A 27406-nucleotide genomic window follows, 5' to 3' on the forward strand; every position below is an offset into this window, starting at 1 on the left:
TGTAGGTCCTTGCTAACTCTCGATTTAGCACACTTGAGTTGAAGTCTGTGTCCTGATTCCTATGCAGAGAGCTTTATAGGAGATATTAAAATATTCCTGGGGGAATTCTGCACCAAAAAATTAAATTCTGCAAAAGTTGTCAAACACTATAGAATCACACCAGTTTGTTATTTTGGTAACTTATTTCAAAATACTTATCAGCAAGTATGTCTAACAACAAAGATGCACAAATTCCCCCAGGAGTAGAGTTAATACACTTCCTACCCAGAGCTCAGCTGCAGGGACCCCCCTGCCCAACCCAGACACTCACCCCCTACCTCCTAGGGGCCAGCTGCAGGGCCCCCAACCCAGACATACTCACCCCCTACCTTCCTGAAGCCCAGGGATCCAGAGGGAGAAACAGCCTGATGCTGGGTCCCAAGCTTGCACGGAGTTTCCTGCATGCCACCTCTTTCCTTCAGGGCATGCTGGGAACTGCAACTGTTGGGAACCCTCCAGTTCTCTATCCCCCCTCCCCCCCACCACACCTTATTATCTATTTGCAAGCTAGGCTCTGCTGGGTCCAGTGGCCCTTAGTGGTGGCCAACATCTCTACAGCCCATTTCTGTGGTGGGGAAAGGAAATTCTGCATGCACAACTTTAATTTCTGCAAAATTTTGCATTGTGCAGTGGTGCAGAATTTCCCCAGGAGTAATTAAAAGTATCTTTAATACAGTGCTCCTTTAAGCAGTGCAGTTATCACAAATTAGCAATAAGCAGCAAATACTTTGTGTAAACAGTACTGCAGAACTAGCTTTTTGTAATAATTTAAGAGGTGGTAGAAATATGAACATAGTACTGGATGCATAATACACCCTTTAACGAGTAAACTAAAATATTGGCTCCTAGTCAGAGAGGAGATTGTCCCTAATGCTACTCAGTCAGCTGGATTCTCTGGTTTGCCGAGGCCTCCACATTCTATAAGTAGAGCTTGGATGGAGTGAACAAATGAGCTCATTAGACTAGAGTTTGTGAACTTGATTTCCCAGAAGAAACAGAGAGGTCATGTGCACAGAATAACAGCTCTGGCCAGGAAGAGCAGGAGGTGTGTATGTATATTACTATTTACTAACATTTGGTTTTGTTTGGCTCTTGGTACACTTAAGATAAAAATCTGAATCTCAGAGCATTGACCTTGCTGCAAGTTGAACTGATGGAGAAGTTCTGTCAGTATATTAGCACTGTTCACATTAAAGCTAATATTCTGAATAAGGAAACCTAGGACTAGCCTCATTCCTTCCCTTCCTAGAAGTGAGGCAGTAGCTCCCTTTCTGGCATTGGACAGACAGAATTAGAGAGTAAGACAGCTGTTAAGGATGGCTTACGAGCTGTAAAAGCATCAGCCTCTTCTGCCAGATATACTCCTACCTTCCTCCACAGTTGGAGGTTAAAAACTTTACTCTTTAAGCAGCTATGCTTCAGCACTTGGGTGGGCTGGTCTCAAATAACCTAGCTAGAAAAGCAGCTGCTGCTACCCCAAGTCTCTCCTGCTGCTAGCATTGTGCAGCTTTGATTTTACAGTAATACAGCGATCCTCCCTGCATCATTTATGTGGCAGTGACAAAAACTAACTGAATATCCCTGAATGTTTATTATCCCTAGGGTACAGATTGTGGGGGTGAACTATATCTAGGTGACTTGCCCAGTTCCACAACGTAAGTGGAACTAAGCAATGCTTAGTACACACGCTTCCTGACTCCTAGCCTTGTGTTTAATCCTGTAAATGAAACTCAGCCAACCCTCCCTGCTTTCATGCAGTGGGAGTAAGGCTTTCCTAGTGTGCCATCATGAATATGCTCCTTAGCAGGCTGCAGGGATACAGTTATAAAATAGTGTTATCCTTCATCTCCCAGGCTCAGAGGCAGAACTACAGGTTATTCTCTTGCTTTACAAAGTGTGTACAAAAAAGATTTGAGCCTCACTCCTCTACCCAAATTGCAGATCAAACAATGAAAAAAACCTGCAGTGCTGAATCCTGAAAAATACTTAACCCAGGGTTCTAGTGTCTTTTCTTTCTACCTTGCCCTCTACCTCCATTTCCAAAGGAAATGTTCCCATTATAGTACAGTTTCCCCCATGCAAGCCCTGCACCAGAACACTAACCTTCAGCAATTTTTGTAAGGATGCTTATCACAGTTTTGAGATTTGCAAGAACTAGTCCAGAAATGGCTTTGACACACCCAGCTGCTGGATGCTTTCAGTTGGCACATAGTGTTTTTGCACTCCTAATGCTTTGGTATAAAATTGACATTTGGTTTGTATTAGTCTTTATTTCTATGTAATTGTAACTATTGTACACCTAAGCCTTAATTTTTTCTAGTTTTGCTGCCTTCTTCCCCCTGCCGCTCCCTCCCTCCACTGCATTCTGACCCTGCACAGAAGGAACAAAACTGTTTCACATTTACATCTTTGCGTTCTAACTTCTGTGACTCATCTGTTTACATTTAGACACTGCTTGCTGGAACAAGTGAGTTTGAACCCTCTCGGGCTATTTGATAGAACAGCCACTGCAGTCTTGAAACACTCAGTCCAGATTTTACCTTCTCTACAACTAGGGTAAGGAACAGCAAGTTCTCAAGCAAAGCAAACAGTGATGCATTTAAAAACAAAGTGAGATGGATACTGGACAAGAGATTGCAGATCATATATGGGCAAACTGGTCATTAAGGAGCTGAGTCCTATCTAGGCCTCTGGTCACACAGGACCCTCTGACCTCAAACAATCCTTGAGATCAACTCTATAAGAAAACAATGAATCTCTACTTACACACAAAAAGGTCAAGGTATTGTGTTATACTATCCTGGGGAAAACAAGTAAGGATACATAAATCATTCTTCCCTATGTTTAAATGTGCAGGGGCTAGCTGTAGCATGCAGAATGTCAAGTGGATGTATGAAAGTAGCAGGAAATTTAAGCCATAGTATATCTGCCATCCAGTGTTGGCCCCTGCTCCTGGGCAGAGAAAGCTGAAGGTGGTGGTGCAATCCATAAGAGAAATGATTACAAGATGGTCCTGTCCATTTCTGGCAAATCCAGTTCTGCAGAAGTAGGGAATAAACTTGTGCGATCTTCAGCCAGGCCTGATTTAGCCAGAACAAGTTCTAGTGGAAATATCCCAAGATATATTCACCAATGCCAATAAAATAGACACCCTGAGCTATGCCAAAGAGGGGTGCTATAACCAAGGCCCGACAGCCTGCCCCCTTCATGAAGGCAGCAGGGCCCTCATGAGTCCAGATCTTTCTGTATATTTTAAAAAGAAAAACAAACAATTAGATAGCCAGACAAGCAGCATTTCAGACAGTTCTTACTTACAAACCAAGACTCGCTATCCTCAAATTAAAAACCAGATGCACTCAAAGCCAGGGTTTTTAATGGATTACCCAACAATCGTTCGGAGGGAAAGCATCTTGGGCCCACAGGAAATAGTTTAAGCATTTGCCTTGTATATTTCATCTGAACAAGTTATAAACCAGGTGATCATCTCCCAGCAGATCAGCTGTTTAAAGTACTTGGCTTACACGTCATGGTTTATTAGTCCCCTGCAGGCTCTTTCGATATGAGGCACTGTCAGGTATGTTGTGGGAACTCACTTTTGTACCAGCTAATCCCTGCAGGAGCTACAGTAGAGAACGGAGCAGGAGCACTAGCTCAGGGGAAGTTCTGAGCCAATCTAATCCTAGACTCTTCCCACCAGGAAACCCTCTAGGGATTTATGCAGGAGTGTTGGCTGCAGGGGGGGCAGGTGTTCCAGGTAATCCACTGTCACAGTAAGGAGGGGCTAAATGGAATGGCAATTGGACAGGGTGACACAGAACAGTAATACACCAGACATGCAGCAAGGGAATATTCTGGTTTACCTGGCACAGTCAATGATTCCATTGTAGGTGTCCTCTCCAAGGCCTTTCTTTAGAGTTTGAATTCGGGTTTTTAAAACTAAATTGCATGGAATGGAAAAGAAACATTTAAAAAAAAATCCTCTTCAGGCAGAGTTCACAACAAGAGTCGTAACAAGTCAGTTCAGAACTGGAAAATATCACCACACATCTGAGTTACTGCCCCTCTTGTTAGATCCTGGTTTTTCATGCTGGAGAGCTTCTAATGTTAATCACGGAGACACATGCTACATGAATGATCCCTGGGGATGCATGTGGGTGTGAATCTGAGAGAACCTCATGAGGAAACAATCAGGAAGTGATGGAAATTGGAGAGGCCCCAAAGTGCTCACTGGGTCAGTTTTGTTTGGATATGTAACCTCTTCCAGGGGACTCTGAACCAGCTCTCTTGCACTCAGAAGGTGGCTGTTATTCATCAAGAAAATGGAGAAGCAGTAGGGTTTGATTCCAGGGTCTTAGCCCTCTGACTGGAGCCAGCCTTGGGGAAAACGCAACCATGTATACAACAATCAGATGATGTTGACATGGATGTTTTGGTTAAAGAACAGTGATGTGACCCTCAAGAGCAACATCTGCCATTCTTGTGAGTGGGGTCCCTAACCTCAGGAAGTTGTCAGCATTTGCATATATGGGAAATCACAGGGCTTCAGGGAGTACAGCAGCAGTTATCTGAAGAGCAGGACCTATGTCCTCAGAGTTCTCTACCAGCAATGTTTGTAAGTCATGTTGTACAAGGGTCCTCAGCAAAGAGGTGAGCGTTGTGAGAGACCAGAGGTTTTGGAGCCTGAACCTATTCCCTGTCTTCAGTCGTGTAATAATTTTGGTCTGCCACCAGCACCACCAATTCCTGTGTCGCCACCACTCAGATACCACAAGGACTTGCACCTGAGGACCGCCAGGGGAGATTGGCCAAATATGGGGCTGTGGTATGAAAGCGGCTGAACAACCTGAGTTTAGAGAACTCCTTCTCTGGAGGACTGGCTGTACTGCCCTCAGATACTCACCATCCAGAGGGGTCACTGCTACTGCAGCCACGGATCCTGCCACGCAGCCAGACACGAATGAATGGAAGAAGGGTGCCTTCTCCTCAGAGTGCCTCTGTCCCAGTTTGTTGATGTTGGCAAACAGTGGGAAATAGATAATGGAAAAAGGCACATCCCTGTTGGGAAGGGAAAGAGTTAGATAAACACCCGACATAGACCAATACCACAGACTGCATTGGGAGCCTGGCCTCTGACACGAGGTGAGGCTAAAGGCACCGGCTCGCTCTTTTCCTACCCCTGTAGGCTCTTGTACAAAGTGGGTCACATCGCTACCTGCCAGGGAGGAGATGGGGACCAAGCCCTCATCCTCACTGAAATATGGCTCTAGTGACTCTGAGGGGAGAGACAGCTGCAGTTTGGAGGTCAAGAGTCTCCTGCCTGATGTGAAAATGGATCTGTCCAAGGAATGGAACAGGTGAGTGCAGAGTAGAGTGTACTTTCCATTTGGCAGGGAGAGGAGCAGAATTTGGTGAGAAAGCTTCAGCATCTGCTGCTGAGGTAGCAGAAAGAAGGTCGGTCTGGAAGGTTATAAAAAGAAAATTATTTGTGTTCCATTAGAACTGAAGTGTTGAAATAAATGGAGATTTCCCCTGAGAAAGGTTCAAACCAAAAGATTTCCCCTCAGTTAAAAAAACTACAGGCAAGAGCTGCTTTTCATTTATTTGGGGGAAACTAGTGAGCAGAGACGTTAAAATGCTGTAAAGCAACCTGGCAAAGGTGTTTAGCCCTAAGCTACAGCTTGGACCGAGTGACTAAAATGCATTGTAGTCAGGTTTAGTGTTTGAGGCAGACAGTTCACAAAAGCGCAGAAGAGACAGATGTAGGCCCCTGTCTTGGATCAAGCATACTTCTCAACAATGTTTGGGGGGAGTAGGGTAACAACAGTAATCCCAAGGACCCCTCCAGAGCTGGAAAGTTACCAGCATAGCCACCACCAATCTCAGCCAAAAGAGCAAACTGGGAAAGCCAAAGTCATCCTTGCAGGTACACATCCCATGCAGTCCAGGAATCTCTGGTTTGGTTTTGCTTTATGCATAGCAGAAGGGACTCTGCTGAAGGGACATTTTCAGGCAAAAAAGTCCATTTTAACAACACCCCCGACCCAAGCCCGGTTTCCCAGCCATGGTTACACCACCCATCCCACACTGTAAAAAGGAACGACATTCCCTCTTCTACGTGACTTGCTCCCCTTGATGAGGCCTGTGTACTCTGTGCGTGTCACTCAGTTTGACCAATAAGAACAATAATGAAATATCGCTCCAGCCATTTTTGATGGCCCAGTCCCCATCCTATCTGGGTGCACTTTGTGTGGGCTAGATCGGTTCAACTAAGAAAATATTCCATTGGCCCTCACGTCACCTAGGCAGTGGATTAAATGCCAAGGGACTGCAATTCCTACAGGCCTGAACAAAAGGGGTGTCGTATATAAAGGGGGTTGAAAGTTTTCCTACAGAACAGGCTTCCCTTAGAAAATGCTGGTTCCACAGAATCGAACTGTTCAGTGAAAAGTGTTCATTCTGTCAAACTTTCAATGGAAACCAGCCAGGCAGGATAGCCAGCTCCAATCCGCCTGGTCTTCTGTCAGCTACCCTGCACCAACCTAGTGCGCTAACCAGGAGTCAGAGCTCCCAGGGTCTGGCGGGATGCTGGGGCTCTCCAGCTCTTGGACTGCCTGCCTGCTTGCCTCCCAGAGATCCCTGGTTCATTCAGCTGGCAGCCTACCTAGTGGGTATGTGGGCTGCCCAGCTTGCAAGTCCTGCAAGCAGCTGTCTCCCCAGGCTTCCCTCCTGGTGGTTGTCTCCCTGGACTTTCCCCAGTTGGCAGATGGGCAGGCTGCCCAGCTCTCTGGGGAATCAAACAGGCAGCCAGGGGAGCAGGGATTCTAGGAAGCATATTTTGTTTTGGGAACACAGAAATGTTCTCGCTGCAGGAACGTTTTGATGCTTCCAAAACTAAATATTTTGGAATTTTCTTCCCACAAGTTCCATTTTTCAGCCAGCTTTGGTCTTATATTGTGACCCTCTGAGGTGCTACTGAAGCCAGTGGGAGTTGCATGAACTGCCTCTAGAGCTACTTGTGGCCCCACCATCCCAGTTCTGGTTAGCACTTCTTGGGTCACTGCTTTAAGGGCAGCTAGGAGGGTAAAATGGACTTGTTCTGTGGAGACTGTCAACCAGTAATTCACAGTAATAGAAGGGGGAAAGGAAAAAGACAACTAGATACAGTGATTGATTTGGCAGAGAAGAGTTTCCTTAATACAGATATAATAAATAATACCACTCAGTTCGTATGTTGCACTTTTCATCAGTAGATCTCAAAGCATTTCACGAATGACATCAGTGTCATTATCCTCCTTTTTCAGACAGGAAAAGTGTGTTGATGTGACTTGCCCAAGATCACCCACCAGCAGAGCTAAGAATAGAAACAGGTCTTACGAGTCCCAGTGCAATGCCTTATCCACTAGACCACACTGCTGATACAGCTTTCCCCTCCTGTTTGCCAGGTGGTTGGGGAAAGTCCTTCAGGAACAGAGGCTAAAACCATGCAGTAAGGAGGGAGAGACCGATTACAAGCCCCTGGTTTGCAGGAGGTTCCCCACCCTTCCTTCTTAGAGTAGGGTGGGACTGGTTTCCCATACTGACTCATCACTCCCTGTGTCTCCCCACTTGTCACCTGAGCAGGGTGACTCCCAATCCCTTGTACAGTCCCACTAGCCCTTGGGTTTTCAGAAGATCTCTGGCGATCACGGTGGCTGAGGGGCGCTTGAATGCTGAGGCTGTGCCAGTGGTGTAAGGCCTGTCCTGAGGGGGCTGGGAGAAGGGAGCCGTTGGCCCATCTGGTCCCAAAACCTTTTGCTGATGAACAGCTGAAAACAAACAAGAAAGAGGAATTGGGTATTTGGAGGGAGAGGGGATCCCTCATTCTTTGCTAAGCAACCTCCTCCCCCCAAGTCACTGCCTGGCTTCCTGGTGACCTCCCCTAGATCCTTTCCCCAACAAAAGACCACTCCTGCCCAGAAGGTGAGAACAACTAGTGCTGAGAGAATAAATGATTTTGTAGGCTAATGGCTGAACCGAAAAAATCCAAAACAATTGGGTTAGTTTCAAACCAAAAGTAATTGTTCTTGGTTTTTCTTAACACAAAAAAGAAAAAAAAATTTCATGTGGGTCAATTCAAAACATTTTGTTTCAAAAATACCATTTTGCCGTGAAATGTGGAAACGGTTTGTTCCAAAAATGTCAAAACAAAACATTTCTACAAAAATAAACCAGTTTTTTTCCCCAGCCAAAACTATTTGCCAAACTCGACCCGAATTTACAAATAGTTTCAATACCCTGAAAAATGCTGAAAAAATGTCACCCAGCTCTAAGCACCACCCTACCACTCTCTGTGTCACCGACTAGGGCTTCCCAGTCCAAATCACTCTAGCAGTCCTGAGATCATCAGAACTAACCACTTCTTCCCCCCAACCCCCCGGGAATGGAGAGTGTAACCTCTCTACATACTCACCAACAACCAGCCTGACAGTAAAATGCCGAATGTGGAGTTTGAACTCAGATCCCAATGTGGGAGCATGAGGCAATTACTAGTCTATTGTACCAGTCCAGAAATTAGATCCTGAACATTTACACAGCTGAACAGGTAAGAGAGTCTTGCATTTCTACATTTCTCCGCAGGGATTTCTTTTGTTCTTAAATCCAAAATTACGCTTTGCACTTAAATTATAATCACTGCTGTCTGAGGCTGGGACAGCAGGAGCCATTAGCTCTTTTCACAGCCAGTGTCCCCATGTCATTCCCTGTGTTATTGCTTACTGGGAGAGGCTGGGACGAGGGTCCCTGTGCGCTCCCCTTCAGCAAGTATTGAGGAGGTGGGGACTGCACAAGCCTGTTCCCGAGCATCAAGGGCTCCGTGAGATCTGCATTCTGAAGGGACTATGACACCTGCGGGATCTCAGGAAGTCTGTGACAAAGGGATTTACTGCAGAACCTGAAGCAACAATCTGGATGTCCACTCCCACCCCCGCCATGCAAAATAGGGCCTAACCCAGTCGTCCAGCATCCTGAAGCTGAATTTTCAGCATCTCCATGGGGGAGGTGATCACCACTTGGCAGGCCCCAGCTCCACAGCCAGCTAGCATCTCCCTCACCAGCGGCAACTCCTTCCTGCTGGGAACAACACAGATGTAAAGGGAATGCACGGAAGAGAGACAGACACGCAGGCAGTTACACAGATTTACACAACTATCCAGAGGTCGGGGTGGGGGGGTTACACAGCCTTCTCATGCTGCATCTTGATGCTGCCAGGCCACACCGGCATGACAGCTCCGCACTGAGTCCTTAGACATGTATCCTGAGCTATAAGGAAACAGACTAGATATGCAAAAAGAAAAGGAGTACTTGTGGCACCTTAGAGACTAACACATTTATTAGAGCATAAGCTTTCGTGAGCTACAGCTCCGATGAAGTGAGCTGTAGCTCACGAAAGCTTATGCTCTAATAAATTTGTTAGTCTCTAAGGTGCCACAAGTACTCCTTTTCTTTTTGCGAATACAGACTAACACGGCTGCTATTATGAAACCTGTCAGACTAGATATGCTGTGCCACATATCCACATAGAAACAGGCACACAAGGGCACACACCTCCTTGATTATCCATGTGCTCCCCACACAGAATGCAGGTACATACTCACCCATCAATAAATGCTGTCTTTATTCCAACAGCCTGCCTACAATAGTGACCTTTGCTGCACAAAACCCCTAAAACACCCCTGATTTTGCACTGCTGTACCAAGGGAGGAAATTCTTTCCTGACCCCAGCTAGTGACTGGCTCAATGTCTTAAAGAATACAATTTTATAACTTTTCATCCTAGCTAATGTACTCTTAGACACTATAGATCATTTTCTTATTCATATACATGTCTCATCCTTTAAAAACATTACTAAAATAGTTGTCTCATTAACATCCTACAGCAGTGAGTTCCATGAGTTAATTTTAATATTAAATATTAAAAGCTATTTGCTTTTATCCCTTATGAATACAGGTATTATATGCTTCCTTGACAGGAGTCTGGACTTTTAGCATTCAACAGTTTTTTCCATCTCTAATTTCTATGATCCTCTCTACTGTACAGACATATAAAGACCCACCCACACATGCTTGATATATACTCCCACACACAGTATATGCACATCCAGAAGAACTGATCAATGGTCCACCTAGTCTCTGGTAATGCTGTGTATTGGATACTTCAGAGGATGACAAAAAATACCTATATTGATCCTGGATCCGCACACATACTCATCACCCACATACTGTACACACAGAACCACAGGTATACAGCCACCCACAAAGCTACGCACCTGCATAACTACGCAGACCCCCATAGAAACACATTCACAACTACAAAAATACACATGCAAACCCAAAACGAAATGTCTGTCTATAGCTTCATACAAATACTCCCACCCCCAACACACATGTAAAATTTTTTGCAAGGCCAAAACTAGACAGTGACGTTTCCTCTGTACCTGTCCTGTGACAGCAGCTGTCGAAAAAAGTCATTGGCTGCCAGCTTGATTGCTTTCTCTGGTGTGACCAGTGTCAGGTTCACCGCGGCCCCTGGTCAAGGACAGAAGGGGCAATAAAAGGCTAATTCAGTCACATTCCATGGTGTATTAAAAATTCCTCCCACACTGATTACCCAAAGTAAGAATGGGGAAGAGAGACATCTCGTGCAAATGATTCCATGCAGCGAGTGTCTGAGGTCTCAGCTGGTCACAACTTCCAAGGGCAGGGGAAGAAGGGCCTTTCGAAGATACAACAATGGAGGCAGAACCAAGAAAAGATAGTCCAGGGGCGGAGGAATTATGAATGGTATATGAGAGCCAGTGCTTTGATGGACAGCAGTGTACTCAAACTGTGGAGCAGCAGTAGCTCCACTCAGCCCTACCTGGCAGTCCTCAGAATTAAATGCTTAGTATTGTGAGGGGACTCCTGAGACAAATGTGCAGAGCTCATGGTGACTCCCATTACAAGTGCACAGGGACCTTGGGGCCTGCTGGGACAGAAGACAATCTCTCCTTACAAAATAATCTATATGATGAAAAGGATGGAGGAACGCTAACAGAGTGATTAGGCTTCCAATTGCTCCTGGTTTCACTGGAGATTAGGAACGGGCACATCACAATAATCAGTGCTCCGTTCACTCCAACATTCTGCCGACAGCAACAGACTATGCTATAGGAAGATGCGAACCCTCTAAAATGCCTGATTCTGCAGTGCTTCACCAAGGGAAGAAATTCCTTTTCTGACTCCCGTTGACAATCACTTTATGCTCTGAAGCGTGAGACCTTACACCTTTGTAACTTTTTAACCTAACTAGTGTAATTGTAGATGCTGTTCTTATTCATATAAATATGTCTTCCTTTTAAATAAAGTTAAATAAAGATAGTGGTCTCAATAATATCCTGCAGCAGGTAGTTCCACAGGCTAATTATGTATCAGGTAGAAGGGTATTGGGTATTTGCTTTCATCCATTTTAAGTTGTTTGTCTTTCAGTTCCAGCAAGCACCCTCTCCGTTTCTACTAAGTAGGCTTGAAAGGATTAGATTTCACTGTACACACAGACAAAAAATATTTCCATCAATAATAATTGAAATGTACAGATAGGCAAAGTAAGAAAAATGCTGCTTGAGAATTTGATTTAAGGATATTTACTTATATATTTTGAGATGCGATGTTGACAATTTGTGTTGTAACGATTATAAAACTAACTGTTTGAATCTCAACAGTTACTGTTATTAAATAATTATTGTCTGATCTCCCCCAATGTTTCACAATTTAAATAAAAATAAGTACAATGAATAAAAGTCTAAAAATGCTTACAAATGAACATCAATATTATTTGTCAAAATGATAAATAAAAATCAAATTCTGTCAAGCCTACTAATAAGGTAAATTAGAGCATATAACTGGCCTTTTCTGGTCATGATTTAATTTCTCTCTCTCATATCATCCTGCCTCTGATCATTTCCATTGCTCTTCTCTGAAAGATTCCTTTTTTTGAGCCAGTATTTCTCGTCAGTAATTGCCAGCTGTGCTCAGTGAGAACAATGACTTTGTGTGCCTCAGGGGCAGCTGGGTCTGAAATAATGTCTCTATTCCTGAGAAGAGGCGTACAGGTGGCAGTATGTGCTTCTGCTGAGAGTCTGTAACTGACACAATGGGCCAATCCACTGCAAAGCCCCCCCCCCCCCGACATTCCCACAGAGAGTACCTCGGTACATGCCGAAGAATCCCTCTGAATGCAGAGTCTTCACCAAGCAATCCCTCCTGGAACCAGAGAGAGAGAGAGAAATGGAGTGAGTTACTGCTGCCCCAGGATTGTGCCATTTGTTTGCTACTAACAACCCTTTTAGCTGCACTAGAGCTAGAGTTCACAGCCTCTGTAGGTAGAGGCCATTAGGGGGCAACATGATCACATGCCTGGAGCAGGTTGGATAGTCTGCCCATGCAGGGCAGTAGTATGTGCATGCATACACACGTGCCCACCACACTTTGGCAGATCCTTCTGTAGAGGGAATAGACAGAAACAAGACAAAAGTCCCATTCTGGGAAAAGAACTATCCTAGCTACTACCATATTTAACACAGAGATGCCTAGAAGGGCTCTGACAGGACAGGATACTTTGACCAATAGTAAAATGTTATAATAAAATCATGCTATAGAGACGGCATGCTGGAGGATACTCTAGAGCAGCGTTTCTCAACCTTTTCATGTTGGAGATCCCTTATTTCAAGTAAAAACTTTCCACAACCCCTCTTATTACTTTTCACTCTTTTACAGTCAATGTAATAAGCTAGGATAATTTATTTGTGTGCGCGTTTCGGGGGATTGACTGAGAATATCTGACCTTGAAGGGTAAGAGTGTGCAGACAGTGGGGGAACAAGATCTTCTTTTCTTTAGATTGTAATAAATTTTTCATGCCTTGTGATCCCTTATTTGCCTTTTGTGACCCTTTCTCCCCCTATCTCCCCCCCCCCCCCCGGGGCCGTGACACTGCTCTATAGCACAGTTTGGTTAGCAGGGTTCTCAAGGACAAAAAACCTTCTTCTAGCACAATTTCTCTAACAATGGGCAGAACCTCTATTAGCAACAACAACTATATTTAAACACAGTTGTAGCTACAGTTCTGACCCTTTAGAACTTCTCTTTCCTGGCAGGGTTCCCAGCAGAACACTCCATACCCCATATACATTACACCCAATCGTTCAGCACTGGCACAGGCCATTGGGTCTGCTCCTTTTTGGCCACTGGGGTGGGGCACATTTAAATATTTTCCCCATCTTCATAGTGCTTTACAAGCATTCACTAACTAATCAATTCTGTTGTCCTGCAGCACCCTCTAGCATCCAGAGCCTGTAGGGCCTCTTTCTTTTCCTTTGTAGTCCCAGAAGCATTGGTAGCTTAAGACAGTACTGGGTCATGGAGTGTAAGGCACTGGGTCACGGTGGCTCTGGTCAGCACCACTGACTGGGCCGTTAAAAATCCCATTGGGGGTGCTGCCCAGCTAAGACAGGCTAGTCCCTACGTGTTCTGACATCACACTGCGCCACGGAAGCAGCCAGCAGTAGGTCTGGCTCCTAGGCGGAGGGGCCACAGGGCTCTGTGCACTGCCCCTGCCCAGAGCACTGGCTCTGCATTCCCATTGGCCGGTTCCCAGCCAATGGGAGCTGGGCAGTGCCTGCAGGCGAGAGCCACGCTGAGCTGCTTGACGCCTTCGCCTAGGAGCCACACCTGCTGCTGGGTGCTTCTGGGGAGCAGCGCAGTCCACGGTGCCAGGACAGACAGGAAGCCTGTCTTAGCACCCCCGCTGCGCCGCTGACCGGGAGCCGCCGGAGGAAAGCCCATGCCCCAATCCCCTGCCCCAGCCTTGAGCCCCCCCAAACCCAGAGCCTCCTCTTGCACCCCAAATCCCTCATCCCTGGCCCCACCCCAGAGCCTGCACCCCCAGCCCAGACTCCCTCCGGCACCCCAACCCCTTGCCCTGAGCACCCTCCAAACCAGGAGCCCCCTCCCTGCACCCCAAACCCCTCATCCCTGGCCCTACCCTGGAACCTGCACCCACAGCCCAGAGCCCTGACCCCCTCCTGCACCCCAACCCCCTGCCCCAGCCCAGAGCCCCCTCCCACATCCTGAACCCCTCATTCCCGGGCCCCCCACAGCCCTCATCCCCACACTCCAACCCTCTGCCCCAGCGCTGAGCCCCTCCTGCACCCCAAGCCCCTCTGACCCAGCTCCGTTGGGTTTCGAGCATCAACAATTTTCTTCAACTGGGTCACAAGAAAAAAAAATTGAAAACCACTGGCTTAAGACATCTCAGCTCTGCCTTATGAACAGGAGAAGGAAAGCAGCATTTCCCAGGGAAGGGGCATTTCCCTGAGGGCTGCTGGAGGCTGAGAGCTGGCACTGTTTGTACAGACTTGCCCTGCATCCTTTCATCAGGATGAGGCTCTTGGACCACGAGTGAACAAACTCAAGAGAAATTCTTCCCAGCATGCATCATGTCTGAGAGAGGAGGGGATGGGGAGAGGTAAACATTCCCAAGATACAGACAGCCACAGGGCAGCCATGTATGCTTAGTCAAACATGCACAACTCTATTCTGCAAGCCCCCTACTGAGTTCCTCGCTGCCCTTTATCTATTAATATGGAATTTTTATATTTTATTTTATTTTGTGGAGGGATTTTGGTTAAATGATTTTCTTATCTCATCGCCCCGGATCCTAGAGAGGCCTCGTTCCTTTCCAGCCCCTCCTTGTGCCTCCAGCCAAATGCAGAGTAAAAGCCACTTTGGGGCCCAGGAACTCTTATCAAAGATGTATTGTTGCCAGTGGTAATGACCTAAGACTGAGCTAGTTGGTGGATCCCCTGACAAAAGAAAACAAAAGGGAGTAAGCCGGGAGCAGAAGCCTCTTGTGCCTCAGTGGATGAGGAATGAACCGGGACAGTTGAGGAAAAGGTCTTCAGTTCCAGCCATTCCCACCATTGTTGGGGGGGCAGGGAGGATTAGGGACAGTTTTATGTTCACTTACTAGTGCCCCCACCTGGGGGGTTTTAAGAACACATACATTCCAGTATAGACTCCTTGTCCCTGCTGGTTTTGAAGACGGGTTTTCGCCAGATCAATTGGGAAGACGCAGGTCACTCCCACTAGCCCGGCCACACCTCCATTAATTAACTTTGCTGGAACACTGAAATGAGAAGGGAGAGGTCAACACCGCACAGGCAACTCTCAGCAATAGAATGACAGCTGCTTGCCCTGCCCTCGATCTCTCCTGTATCCCCTTCTAAGAGCCTCAATTCCTTTTGAAAAGGAGATTTAGGCTCCTAAATCAGTTAGGTGCTGTGATGCTGAGCACAGCAACACCTAAATACCTTTAAAAACCTGGGCCTTTGTCTCTTCATGCCTCAGTTCCCCATCTGTAAAATGGGGCTAATAGCATTTCCCTACCTTAGTGGGGTGTTGGGAGGACAAATACATTAAAGATTGTGTTGTGAGGTGGTAACGGGTCCATGTAAGTACCTTAGACAGACACAGTGGAAAGTAAAGAGTGGAGACTGACAGCTGCCCAAGGGATTTCTTCAGGACCTTTCAATGGGAGTTGTGTGGCTAAACCTCCTTGGCAGCTTTGAAAATCTCAATCACAAACAGAAAGAATGAATGAAACTTGAAGGTCAGCCCTGCGCAACTACCAACAGGGATGCTGCACAAGGCCGTGCCCCTTTTAAGGACTGCTGCTCTTCTGGACCCCATCCCCAGAGCACGGGAACAAGAGTGTAATGGCTGCTTCCTTATTTCCCATGTAGTTAGCACAGTTAGACCCCACAGCTGCAATCCCACTCTTTTGTGACAAGCCCCCCTCCACCCAAATCAGCTACCAAACCCTTTGCACATGCAGAGCCCAGGCAGTAGGAGCCGACCTGAGCCCCTGTTAAACTGATTTCACACAGGGATCCACCAAACTTTGGGCCAGGCTTTTCCTTAGTCTAATGAGGAGCTCTCTGGATGGGCTGGGAAAGGTTGCTAGTGAGTGGACTGATTCCGCAGTTTGATTGGCTAACATCTCCCTCCCAGGCAGAAAGGGCAAGGTGGTCAGCCAACCACCTCAGCACAGACTGCAAAGCTCGATGAGCGCCAAGGGGCCTTGGATTTTCCAGGGTTTTACGATCCCACCTCCCTGTAACATACTCACTGAATGGCAACCTCACACAACTGGCCCAAGCAAGGCTGCGAAAGAGAACTGGGCTGCTTATAAATTCCCAGAGGTGGTGCAGATGCTGGGACAATAGCCTGTAGAGCTAGGCTGCTTGCATGCATATATATCTTTTCTTATGAGTTTGACCATGTTACATTATAGGTTTGTTATTTGTTATTATAATAGGTTTATCAATTTGTATTAGAGTATTTTAGCTGTAACACAAGGTACCTACAATGGACCGCAGGCTCTGTAGCTTAACCTAAGACAAGTTAGGTTTCAGAGTAGCAGCTGTGTTAGTCTGTATTCGCAAAAAGAAAAGGAGGCCTTGTGGCACCTTAGAGACTAACACATTTATTTGAGCATAAGCTTTCGTGAGCTACAGCTCACTTCATCGGATGCATTTGGTGGAAAATACAGTGGGCTGTAGCTGTAGCTTACGAAAGCTTATGCTCAAATAAATGTGTTAGTCTCTAAGGTGCCACAAGTACTCCTTTTCTTTTTGCTAAGACAAGTTAGTATATATGTTTGTGATCTTTTGCATAGATAAGTGGGCAAGTTAAAGCAAGTTGGTAGATAAGGCCACCTAAGTTCATGGCCTTTGTCAGACTTAACAGATACACCACAAAGAACATGGAAATAACCAGTTAGGACAGAAACAACAGAGGTAAGGATGAGCTAATGGTCTCTAATAGTTACAAATATTTCATTTTTCAGAGTAGCAGCCGTGTTAGTCTGTATTCGCAAAAAAGAAAAGGAGTACTTGTGGTACCTTAGAGAGTAACCAATTTATTTGAGCATAAGCTTTCGTGAGCTACAGCTCACTTCATCAGATGCATAAATAAATTTGTTAGTCTCTAAGGTGCCACAAGTACTCCTTTTCTTTTTTGCAAATATTTCATTAATACACATGAACATGCCAGCCTATAGAATAAGTGTGTAACCTAACATTTTTGTGGATGAGGAAGTTAAGTTTGGACATGGAAGGAGGGCACTTAGGGATCAGGCCCTATAACAGGAGCAACCCACCATGTTGGGAAGGTTCATCTTGTTTTATTGTTAGTTCTTACTTGTTTTAAGTAAACTCTAAGTTAGCTTCTATGGTCTTTCTATAGCGTTTAGCTCAAGCTTCTTCTTCTCTCACTCAAGACTTGAGGAACCTGAACGAACGAATCCTCTTGGCAGGCCAGAGGCAAGGCTAATCCTTTGTTTCTTATCACCAGGTTACCAAGGAAGGGTGTGAGTATATTAATTGAGAAACTTTTATAGTATATAATACCACATGAACTGCTAGAACATTATTACTTTTGTAATCAGTTGATTTATTATTTGATTACTATTCCATTACTGTTCCATTTATCTCAATAAAAGGCTTTAAGGCTGCATTTTCTCAGTGAGAGTTTCCTTGTCATACATCCCAAAGGTTGCCTGATTTTGGGACAAGAACCCTATCATCTTCTGGTCAGATTAACTGGCCAGGCTATAACCCATATTATCTAACAATATTATTAAACTCCCATAAAATCAGGCAACAAGCAGTAGGATTAGGATGTCTGCTGCTAGTGCTCTTAGCCCTTACAAGTGGATTAAAACCAAACTCTGTGTACATGCAAAGAAATCAGGACCTGGGAAAACTCATACTCCATCATCCAATTGGATGGGAAGAGCTGGCCCACCTGACTCCCAGCTGTTACAACGGACAACCAGCTAGCAGTTTAGCCAGAGGCCAGAATTATGCCCCAAAGGGTAAGAAACTGTGGGAATGGCACTGACCTGATTTTCTTCTTGCTCCCCATAGTTCCTCGAGGACCTTTTTCCTTGACTGCTGCAGACACAGGGGGATTCTTTCACCACAGAGACTCTTCCCTTTGAAAGAAGCTGCCTTGTTCAGCTGAGGGATAGAACATCAGATATTATAGCACCAATTGCCACGTGCTTTAATATCTATAAGCATATTATACACTTGTCTCTGGTATTTACCACATGTGATCTATTACAAGCCCATGGAATACATCAGTGGGTTCACAATTTATCATGCACCATGCAATTGCCTCACCTGCATTCTACCCATTTACCCACCTCCCCTTAATAGTGAGGCCAAAATCCCCAAAGTGATCCCCTAGCACTCATTGATTTCAATGGGATTTAGCTGCTTGAATCCCTTTGAGGATCTCAGCCTACGCCTAACATCTCAAGGTGCTGGGCAGCTTCGAACAGCCACCATTTTCTTTTTCTAAATCAATTCATCACAGAAATGTTCCCTTCTTTTCTCCAGTTGTGGAATTCCTCACCCTCCCTCCTGCCAAAATTACACCCGCCCTAGTCCATGGATGGGTGAGATTCAGTTCTGCATCTGAGATACATTCAAGGTCTAATCTCATGCTGAGTGCCAAGGGGCTGAAAAGTCATGAACAACCCCAAAGATGGATGAGCCATACAGAACAGCTAGCTCTATTATTCCAGTTGCTCTGACAGCTCTCTGTGGGGCCTGAGTGCATCTCTAGTTGCCAGGACAGCTCGCTGTAGCTCTTTAAGCTGGTCTTATCCTAGCAACAGGATTGTTGAGGAACCACTGAACAGATGGTACGCAAGCTCCCCTGTCGTAGGCCTTCTGTCTCTTGTAAGAAGCAAGGAGCAAAAGAATCCCTGAGGTACAAAGCCACGTCTGAAAGACCATGAGGTGTCTCCCCCACCCCCCACCCCCAGCCACAGCTGGCTCCAAGATTCATAGTAAAGGATGTCTCCTCCTGGGACTAGTGTGGCCTTGTCTGCCGAGTGTTATGGAAGAGACAAGGGGGTGGAAGGCAGACAAAGCAGCAGCTTGGAAACCACCTTAGGAAGCAGGGGAAGAATTGTGAGTGGGGTTGGAAGAGGGGATGAAGTGAGCAGAACCTTTGCTCTCTGTAACCTCATCTCTAGGGACACAAACACCTGGCCATTCTCTGCACATCTGCCCTCAGAGCACAAGTGCCGGGGGCCAGCGGGAAGGCCCAGACATGGGAGCGGGTGGAGAAGGTGGCTTGAATCCGGGGCTGAGATCACAGCCTTTTCCAGTTGTTTGCATACATTCTCTCTTTCAATGAGTATAGGTAGTTTTCGTGCTTGTCATTAAAAAACAGCAGTAGCTGGAGTCAGGCAGAGGGCATGCAGGCCCTCCCCCAGCTTCCTCTTTCCTCCAAACTCCCCCGTGCACCTCAACCCTGCCCTGCAGCACGCCCTACTGGGCCAGTCCTGGTCTCCTCCAGTCCCAGCTCTGCCAACACATGGCACTCCTGACCTAGGATCCCAGCTGATTTGTGAGGGAGGCAGGAACTGAAGCGAGTGCTGTTCTAAATGCAGATCTCTTGTGCAAACGCTTTATTCTGATCAATGCTAAAGCACCACTGCACGGCTCCAGAGGAGCAGACACCAACCATGCCAGCTACAGAGTGGGTCGGTGTGGTGCTGGGATTTCCAGGGGTGAGGGAGATACAAGAGAGGACTGGAAAGTGGGCCCTGCCATTGGATGGGGCCCTGCATTAGGGGGGGGAATAGGTGAATAGTAGGCAATGTGGCACAAAACTGATTGCTGCCAATACAGGGCCCAGGGAGAAGATGCACTCTAGGTCCAATACTTCCCCTATCAGTCCCCCCACCCCTCCGCGCTCCCCCACCAGTCACATTATGCAATGACCTGAAAGTGGGGAGGTGTGCAGGGGCTTGACAGTGCCAGGGAGCTGTGACTCATTGGAATGGCATGACACACACAAACACTGTGTATTGACTGGGTGGGGACAAAGTCTGATGTTTTGGCAGCGAAGGAGTTCAAATGTCAATGGATCTGGAGTAGAAGAATCCCCTAACAGAAAGTTAGAACCTGCGGCCATTGTATATTCTTATCTGTCCTAAAACAGGTTACACAGCATGTGGGATGATGCTGTAAGTGACGAGATGTCAAGCCTGGCCTTGGGCAGTCTCTGCTGACACCCAGACCCAGATTTGCCAACCCCAAAGTGTTCCCCAAAAAAAAAATTAAAAAAAATAAAATAAAATCAACATTTGCTTAAAAATCATGAGATTAAAAAAAAAAGTGTGGGGTTCTTTTTAGTTGCCTTTTGGTGGCGGAGCGTCTAGTGTTTCGAGCTCTTCTTCACAGCTGTGAGGACTAGACACTTACCTGATTTTTAAAATGAAAGCTGACATTGTCAGGCAATAACCTGATTCCAACAGCCAGGGCATGAGGAAAAACACCAAAAATCACAAGACACATGATAAAAATGGTGAGCGTGGCAACATTGCAGTCCAGTTCCTACTCCTCTAACTCCCATTATCACCCTCCTCCCAAAAGTGGTAATAGCCTATGCTGCGAGGTGCACTTTGGTAGGTTATTTTCTAAACTGCACCCTGATCTGTTTGGGGCAGCTGATTCTTACAGGGACCAGAAGGAGCACAATGTAGGATGCGCTAGCCTGCTTCAGCAAAGCAACTACTCTCCATACATTACTAAAGAAATCAAAGACAGGCCTGAATCAACACCTCTGAACTGTGGGGAAGTTCAGATCCAGGTGTGAACTTTGCAGCTTGGAACCACATCTAAGAGAAACCCAACTTCCAGATTCCAGCACCATCAAGCATTTCTGAAGCTCTAGGAATCCAAGTGGCACCAGGAGTTTAAGGAGACCCAAGGCTGGGTTAGAACTGCACTGAATGCCATTCAGGCTAGTCCTCTCAATACCCTTGGCTGTGACTTACCCAGAAAACATGTATTTATGAATGATAAGGAGTGTCTGTATGTGAATGTGTTGGGCTGATGCACAGATGGAACTGCTATAAGGTCAGAAGAGAAAGAGGTGAGACTTACCTCTATTTCTGACCCATCAGTTTTCTCCCTTCTCCTTGTCCTTGCTCCTCTTCAAAACCCAAATATCTGACTCACAGCTGGATTCCACTAGCAAGCAAACCCCATCCCTGGCTTAAGGGACAGTTCACAAATTCCCATTGTTTCTAAGCAGTGTAAAAATGCTTTTTCTGTTTGGTTGGCTTTTCCTCCCTTAGCCTGGGAAAGAAGTCACTCCTGGTCCCTTCCAGCCAGAGCTTTCCTTCTGGGTGGGGACAGATAGGTGGAGGAGGAGCACATCTCACACAAAAATGCCTGTTAGGTTTTTAACCTAAAATTAAAACAGGTTTTTAGACTAACAAAGGCTGGATTTCCTCCTACTTTGCTGAGCCACACCCTCCCCACAACTGTCAGGCTTTAATCATTCAGTTAACAGAACCACAGACTTGCTAGACCCTAGTCAGTCCCTATCCTTGCCAGAGCAGGCTCACTGGTTTGGGCTTTCCCCACTCTAGTTTTAAATGTCATTAGCTATGGAACTTCCACCATTTCCCCTCCAAGACTGTTTCATAGTCAAACAGCTCTTGCCATCAGGAAGCATTTCCTGATATTCCGCTTCCACTTTTTCTTTCTTAATTTCATCCCATAGCTCCTTGTCATTCCCCCTTGTTCCACAGGAACCAATTCTTTCAGCCCTTGGTGCTTACACTCTTCACATGCTTATAGATTTAGGTCTCTTCCACCCACAGGTAGTTTTCTTTTACCCACTTTATTACAGAAACTTGGCCTGGTATCCACATTTAAGGGCCAGTCAGCTGATCCAGGAAATCAATCCAGTCAGCACTCAGCCTTCCTTGCAACAATGGCCTCAGAAGGATGTTAACAAACTTCAACAAACCATAGGAGAATTCCTAAGAGATATTTGAGGTTTATCTGTAGGATAAACAAAAACTTGTAAGCAAATCTGGTCCCCAAACTCCATGCTATCCCTAGTCACTTATGAGAGTGGTGCGTGATGGGGCTCTCTCACTTCATGACCAGTTTGTCTGACATGGTCCTTTCTGGGCAACCTCTGCTTTCCCCTCTTCAGTTCCAAACAACTCTTCATCCTCATTTACAGAGTTGCTTTCCTGCTCCCAGTGACTTATATCCACTGAATTGTAATTCTTGTGCTAGGAGATTTCCCCCCTTCAGGAAAGGTGCATTATTACAAAGAAACTTAAATATGTTTTTTATAGTGCATTCTTCCAGAGACAAATGATGAAGACTAGATGTTGTCTTAGAAAACACCCCCTAGTTCCACCACAAGTTGTTGAGCTAGATGGAAGAATCACTGCAAATCTATGGCTTGAGTTCTGCTGGAGGTCAGATTAGGTGATTATAAGGCTCCCTTCTGGTTTTAAAATCTATGAACCTGTGGCTGCTTGACTAAGAGATACATGGGAAAGAATCAGTTTCCCCAGGAAGAAAAGGAGTACTTGTGGCACCTTAGAGACTAACACATTTATTAGAGCATAAGCTTCACTTCATCGGAGCTGTAGCTCACAAAAGCTTATGTCTCTAAGGTGCCACAAGTACTCCTTTTCTTTTTGCAAATACAGACTAACACGGCTGCTACTCAGTTTCCCCAGGGACTCTCTAATTAGACACAGGAAGCGTATGTGTGATGCAGCTCCACAGGGACGCGTGTGGGAGTGTGATGCACATTTCCAAGGGAAGCTTGGCTAAGGTGTATGTGGGTTGCATTTCCCCAAGAAAGATTGTTTCAGATGCAGATATGGCTGTGATGCATTTCCCCCGGGATACTTTATGCAGGGGTGTCTGTGGTTCCGTGATGCATTGCTCCAGGGAACATTAGCTGAAGGCAGGTTGGGGTGGGATACATTTCTCCAGCAATGTTCCTGTTTTTTTCCCCACCTCATTTCCCTGCTGCAGTGATGAAGGCACTAGGATCTTGAGTGGCAGACACTGGAGTTTAAACCATCAGTATTGAGACTTACAATCTTAGACCCTATAATTCTCTCCTGCCTCTTTGCTTCCTGCCCTCCAACCCTTTACTTTAACTACTAGATACCAGGTCCTGCTTTACTCTCATTGAGTCTAATAGCTAAAACAGGAGCCAGACTGACAGATTTTGAGGAGTCCCTGTCACTCCAGAACCCCATGGTGCTGAATGTTCTTAAACCGCACAGAAACTAAAGGGCACTGAAAATATCAGAGTGTCTAGAGCTTGGATGCATCCCCAAGAGAATATGAGAGGAGAGTATGGTTCAGTCCAGTTCTACTACGGACATCCTCTCCCCCCTCAGCCTCTGCCCTGCCACAAACAGGATCTTCGTCCAGCACTGATCTTTTCAGAGAAGGGGGCTTTAAAGGAAGGAGCATGGTTGGGGGTCTCTAGATTTGCCCTAAAACAACGAGGACCCCACCAATAAATAGGGTATGTCTAAGCATTTGCTGGAAGGAACCTAAGGGCATCGCAGACACATTCTGGTAGTTTCCATTGCCAATGGGAAGGCAGCAGGGCTTTATATAAATAGCAATGAAAGCAACAACTTGCTGTCCCATCCTGACTCAGCAAATCATGGTCCAGTCTCTCCCACTGGAAGAAGAGAGGCAGCTCCACTCTTGTTTCTTCTCCATGGGGCACGGTAGCTTGGAGTCCCCAAGAATCAAAATATGGCACCAGTGGGAAATGCTACCAGTGGTATAACCCGCTGGCACTGGCTGGCTGCCTGTAGCTCCAGCTCTAAGGTTTGTGCTGCCCCAGGCACGGTGAGACAACAGTCCAGGCCTCATAGCCTGGGGCTATGACACTGAATGTTCTGCTTGCCTAGGGGAGCGCTTGTTTTGGCTGTACAGACATGGCAACCCAGAAGTCCGACTGCATTTCTCACTGCTCTAGCTCATCAAGGCTCTAAGGAAATAACTGTGGATCTGTAAAATCTCAGCCAGGAGCCAACCTGGGCCCAAGGGAAGGAGACTGAAGAAACTGTGACCCCATCTAACTGTTACCCCATCGGAGGAAAAGATTCGAGGTTTGGAGATGCAGGTGGAAAGTCTCATTGAGTTTAGGAAGGGGTTTGAGCAGATGATGGAGCAAAGATATGAGGTATCTGAAGGGAAAAGCTCAGACTCACAGATGGAAGCAGGGCTGGGGAATTTTGAGGGGAGACTGGGTGAGGAAAGTGATCAGTGGAAACATGTGACTAAAAGAACCAGGCAGAGGAAAAGACGGGCTAGTGAAGGAGAAATAGAGCTTAGGAATAGGTTTGCAGAGTTGGAAAATGAAAAAGGGGCTCAGCAGGTACTTGTTGAAGGTGGAAGGGTAAGGAAGAAGAGAAGAGAGGCTAGTCCTATAGGAAAAGGGAAAGAGTCAAGGGAGACTACACCAAATATGAGCCCCAGGAGGATACAGGATGGGTTGAAGAAGATTATAAGGGAAAATAGGAATGGAAAGAACTTGCAGCCAGAGGGAACAGAGGAGAGACTGGAGAATAGCACCGTCACCAGGAAAAGGCAGGTCTATGTAATCGGGGACTCTTTATTGAGAAGAATAGACAGGCCTGTAACTAGAGCTGATCCTGAGAATAGAAGGGTGTGCTGTCTTCCGGGTGCTAAGATACGGGATGTAGACCTGAGGTTGAAAAGGATCCTAAAGGGAGCGGGAAAGAATCCCCTAATTATCCTTCATGTGGGAACAAATGATACGGCTAGATTCTCGCTGGAAAGTATTAAGGGAGACTATGCTAGGCTGGGGAAGATGCTTAAGAAAATTGAGGCTCAGGTGATCTTTAGCGGGATCCTTCCTGTTCCTAGAGAAGGGCAACAAAGGTGTGACAAGATTATGACTGTCAACAGATGGCTTAGGCAGTGGTACTATAAGGAAGACTTTGGGATGTATGGCCACTGGGAGGCATTCACGGACAGAGGACAGTTCTCTCGGGATGGACTTCATCTGAGTAGGGAAGGAAATAGACTTCTAGGATCGAGGCTGGCACAACTGATAAAGAGAGCTTTAAACTAGGAATTAGGGGGAGATGGATGGGAGATGTCCAGGAAATCTCTACGACAGATTTTAGCATTGAGAGGGAAGAAGACGAAGTAAGAAAGGATACAGCCGTGGGTAGGAGAATGTATATAAGGAACGAGGGCGGTGCGGATACTAGTCTAATAGATTATACTGGCTGTAGAATGACTGTGCCTAATAGGGTACAAAATGTGAGCAAGGCCAAACAGCAAAAATTAAGATGTTTGTACACCAATGCGAGGAGCCTAGGTAACAAAATGGAGGAACTAGAGCTACTGGTGCAGGAAGTGAAACCAGATATTATAGGGATAACAGAAACATGGTGGAATAGTAGTCATGACTGGACTACGGGTATTGAAGGGTTTGTGCTGTTTAGGAAAGACAGAAACAAAGGTAAAGGTCATGGAGTAGCATTGTATATCAATGATGAGGTAGAATGTAAAGAAATAAGAAGCGATGCAATGGATAAGACAGAGTCCGTCTGGGCAAAAATTACACTGGGGAAGAAAACTAGTAAAGCCTCTCCTACGATAGTGCTTGGGGTGTGCTATAGACCTCCGGGATCTAATTTGGATATGGATAGAGCCCTTTTTAATGTCTTTAATAAAGTAAATACTAATGGAAACTGCGTGATCATGGGAGACTTTAACTTCCCAGATATAGACTGGAGGACCAATGCTAGTAATAATAATAGGGCTCAGATTTTCCTAGATGCGATAGCTGATGGATTCCTTCATCAAGTAGTTGCTGAACTGACTAGAGGGGATGCCATTTTAGATTTAATTTTCGTGAGTAGCGAGGACCTCATAGAAGAAATGGTTGTAGGGGACAATCTTGGCTCAAGTGATCATGAGCTAATTCAGTTCAAACTAAATGGAAGGATTAACAAAAATAAATCTGCAACTAGGGTTTTTGATTTCAAAAGGGCTGACTTTCAAAAATTAAGGAAATTAGTTAGGGAAGTGGATTGGATTGAAGAACTTATGGATCTAAAGGTAGAGGAGGCCTGGGATTACTTTAAATCAAAACTACAGAAGCTATTAGAAGCCTGTATCCCAAGAAAAGGGAAAAAATTCATAGGAAGGAGTTGTAGACCAAGCTGGATGAGCAAGCATCTTAGAGAGGTGATTAAGAAGAAGCAGAAAGCATACAGGGAGTGGAAGGGATCAGCAAGGAAAGCTACCTAATTGAGGTCAGAACATGTAGGGATAAAGTGAGACAGGCTAAAAGTCGATTAGAGTTGGACCTTGCAAAGGGAATTAAAACCAATAGTAAAAGGTTCTATAGCCATATAAATAAGAAGAAAACTAAGAAAGAAGAAGTGGGGCCGCTTAACACTGAGGATGGAGTGGAGGTTAAAGATAATCTAGGCATGGCCCAATATCTAAACAAATACTTTGCCTCAGTCTTTAATAAGGCTAAAGAGGATCTTGGGGATAATGGTAGCATTACAAATGGGAATGAGGATATAGAGGTAGATATTACCATATCTGAGGTAGAAGCAAAACTGAAACAGCTTAATGGGACTAAATCGGGGGTCCCAGATAATCTTCATCCAAGAATATTAAAGGAATTGGCACCTGAAATTGCAAGCCCATTAGCAAGAATTTTTAATGAATCTGTAAACTCAGGAGTAGTACCGAATGATTGGAGAATTGCTAATATAGTTCCTATTTTTAAGAAAGGAAAAAAAAGTGATTCAGGTAACTACAGGCCAGTTAGTTTGACATCTGTAGTATGCAAGGTCCTGGAAAAAATTTTGAAGGAGAAATTAGTTAAGGACATTGAAGTCAATGGTAAATGGGACAAAATACAACATGGTTTTACAAAAGGTAGATCGTGCCAAACCAACCCTAATCTCCTTTTTTGAAAAAGTAACAGATTTTTTAGATAAAGGAAATGCAGTGGATCTAATTTACCTAGATTTCAGTAAGGCATTTGATACCATGCCACATGGGGAATTATTAGTTAAATTGGAGAAGATGGGGATCAATATGAACATCAGAAGGTGGATAAGGAATTGGTTAAAGGGGAGACTGCAACGGGTCCTACTGAAAGGAGAACTGTCAGGTTGGAGGGAGGTTACCAGTGGAGTTCCTCAGGGATCGGTTTTGGGACCAATCTTATTTAATCTTTTTATTACTGACCTTGGCACAAAAAGTGGGAGTGTGCTAATAAAGTTTGCAGATGATACAAAGCTGGGAGGTATTGCCAATTCGGAGAAGGATCGAGATATTATACAGGAGGATCTGGATGACCTTGTAAACTGGAGTAATAGTAATAGGATGAAATTTAATAGTGAGAAGTGTAAGGTTATGCA

General features: G+C 45.6%; 1 protein-coding gene across 3 annotated transcripts; it reads right to left on the reverse strand.

Annotated features, from left to right (window-relative positions):
• Positions 1 to 790: 790 nt before the first annotated feature.
• On the reverse strand, positions 791 to 21283 carry SLC25A18 (solute carrier family 25 member 18). Of its 3 annotated transcripts, none has more exons than XM_038381133.2 (10): positions 21081 to 21283; positions 18014 to 18131; positions 15113 to 15235; positions 12259 to 12314; positions 10511 to 10601; positions 9026 to 9144; positions 7652 to 7844; positions 4940 to 5094; positions 3900 to 3975; positions 791 to 3282 (listed from the first exon to the last, which is right to left on the reverse strand). In XM_038381133.2, the coding sequence occupies exons 2-10, from the start codon at positions 18034 to 18036 to the stop codon at positions 3141 to 3143; spliced, it is 978 nt and encodes a 325-aa protein (XP_038237061.1). In that variant the 5' UTR covers positions 18037 to 18131; positions 21081 to 21283; the 3' UTR covers positions 791 to 3140. The 3 variants fall into 3 exon arrangements, with proteins under 3 accessions (XP_038237061.1, XP_043373567.1, XP_038237069.1); XM_043517632.1 differs by lacking the exon at positions 21081 to 21283 and adding an exon at positions 15568 to 15681 and having other exon boundaries at positions 18014 to 18133; XM_038381141.2 differs by lacking the exon at positions 21081 to 21283 and adding an exon at positions 15568 to 15681 and having other exon boundaries at positions 15077 to 15235; positions 18014 to 18133.
• Between the last annotated feature and the right edge of the window lie 6123 nt (positions 21284 to 27406).

Source organism: Dermochelys coriacea, chromosome 1, assembly GCF_009764565.3.
Source record: "Dermochelys coriacea isolate rDerCor1 chromosome 1, rDerCor1.pri.v4, whole genome shotgun sequence".
Classification (NCBI taxonomy): domain Eukaryota; kingdom Metazoa; phylum Chordata; order Testudines; family Dermochelyidae; genus Dermochelys; species Dermochelys coriacea.

Coding starts and splice junctions, on each gene's coding strand:
- SLC25A18 (XM_038381133.2), bottom strand. CDS start 18,036: ATGGGGAGCAAGAAGAAAATCAG. Junction 7,845..9,025: donor TCAGGATGCTGGACGACTGG/GTTAGGCCCTAT, acceptor GTTTGTTTTCAG/CTGTTCATCAGCAAAAGGTT. Junction 3,283..3,899: donor GGAATCATTGACTGTGCCAG/GTAAACCAGAAT, acceptor TAAAATATACAG/AAAGATCTGGACTCATGAGG.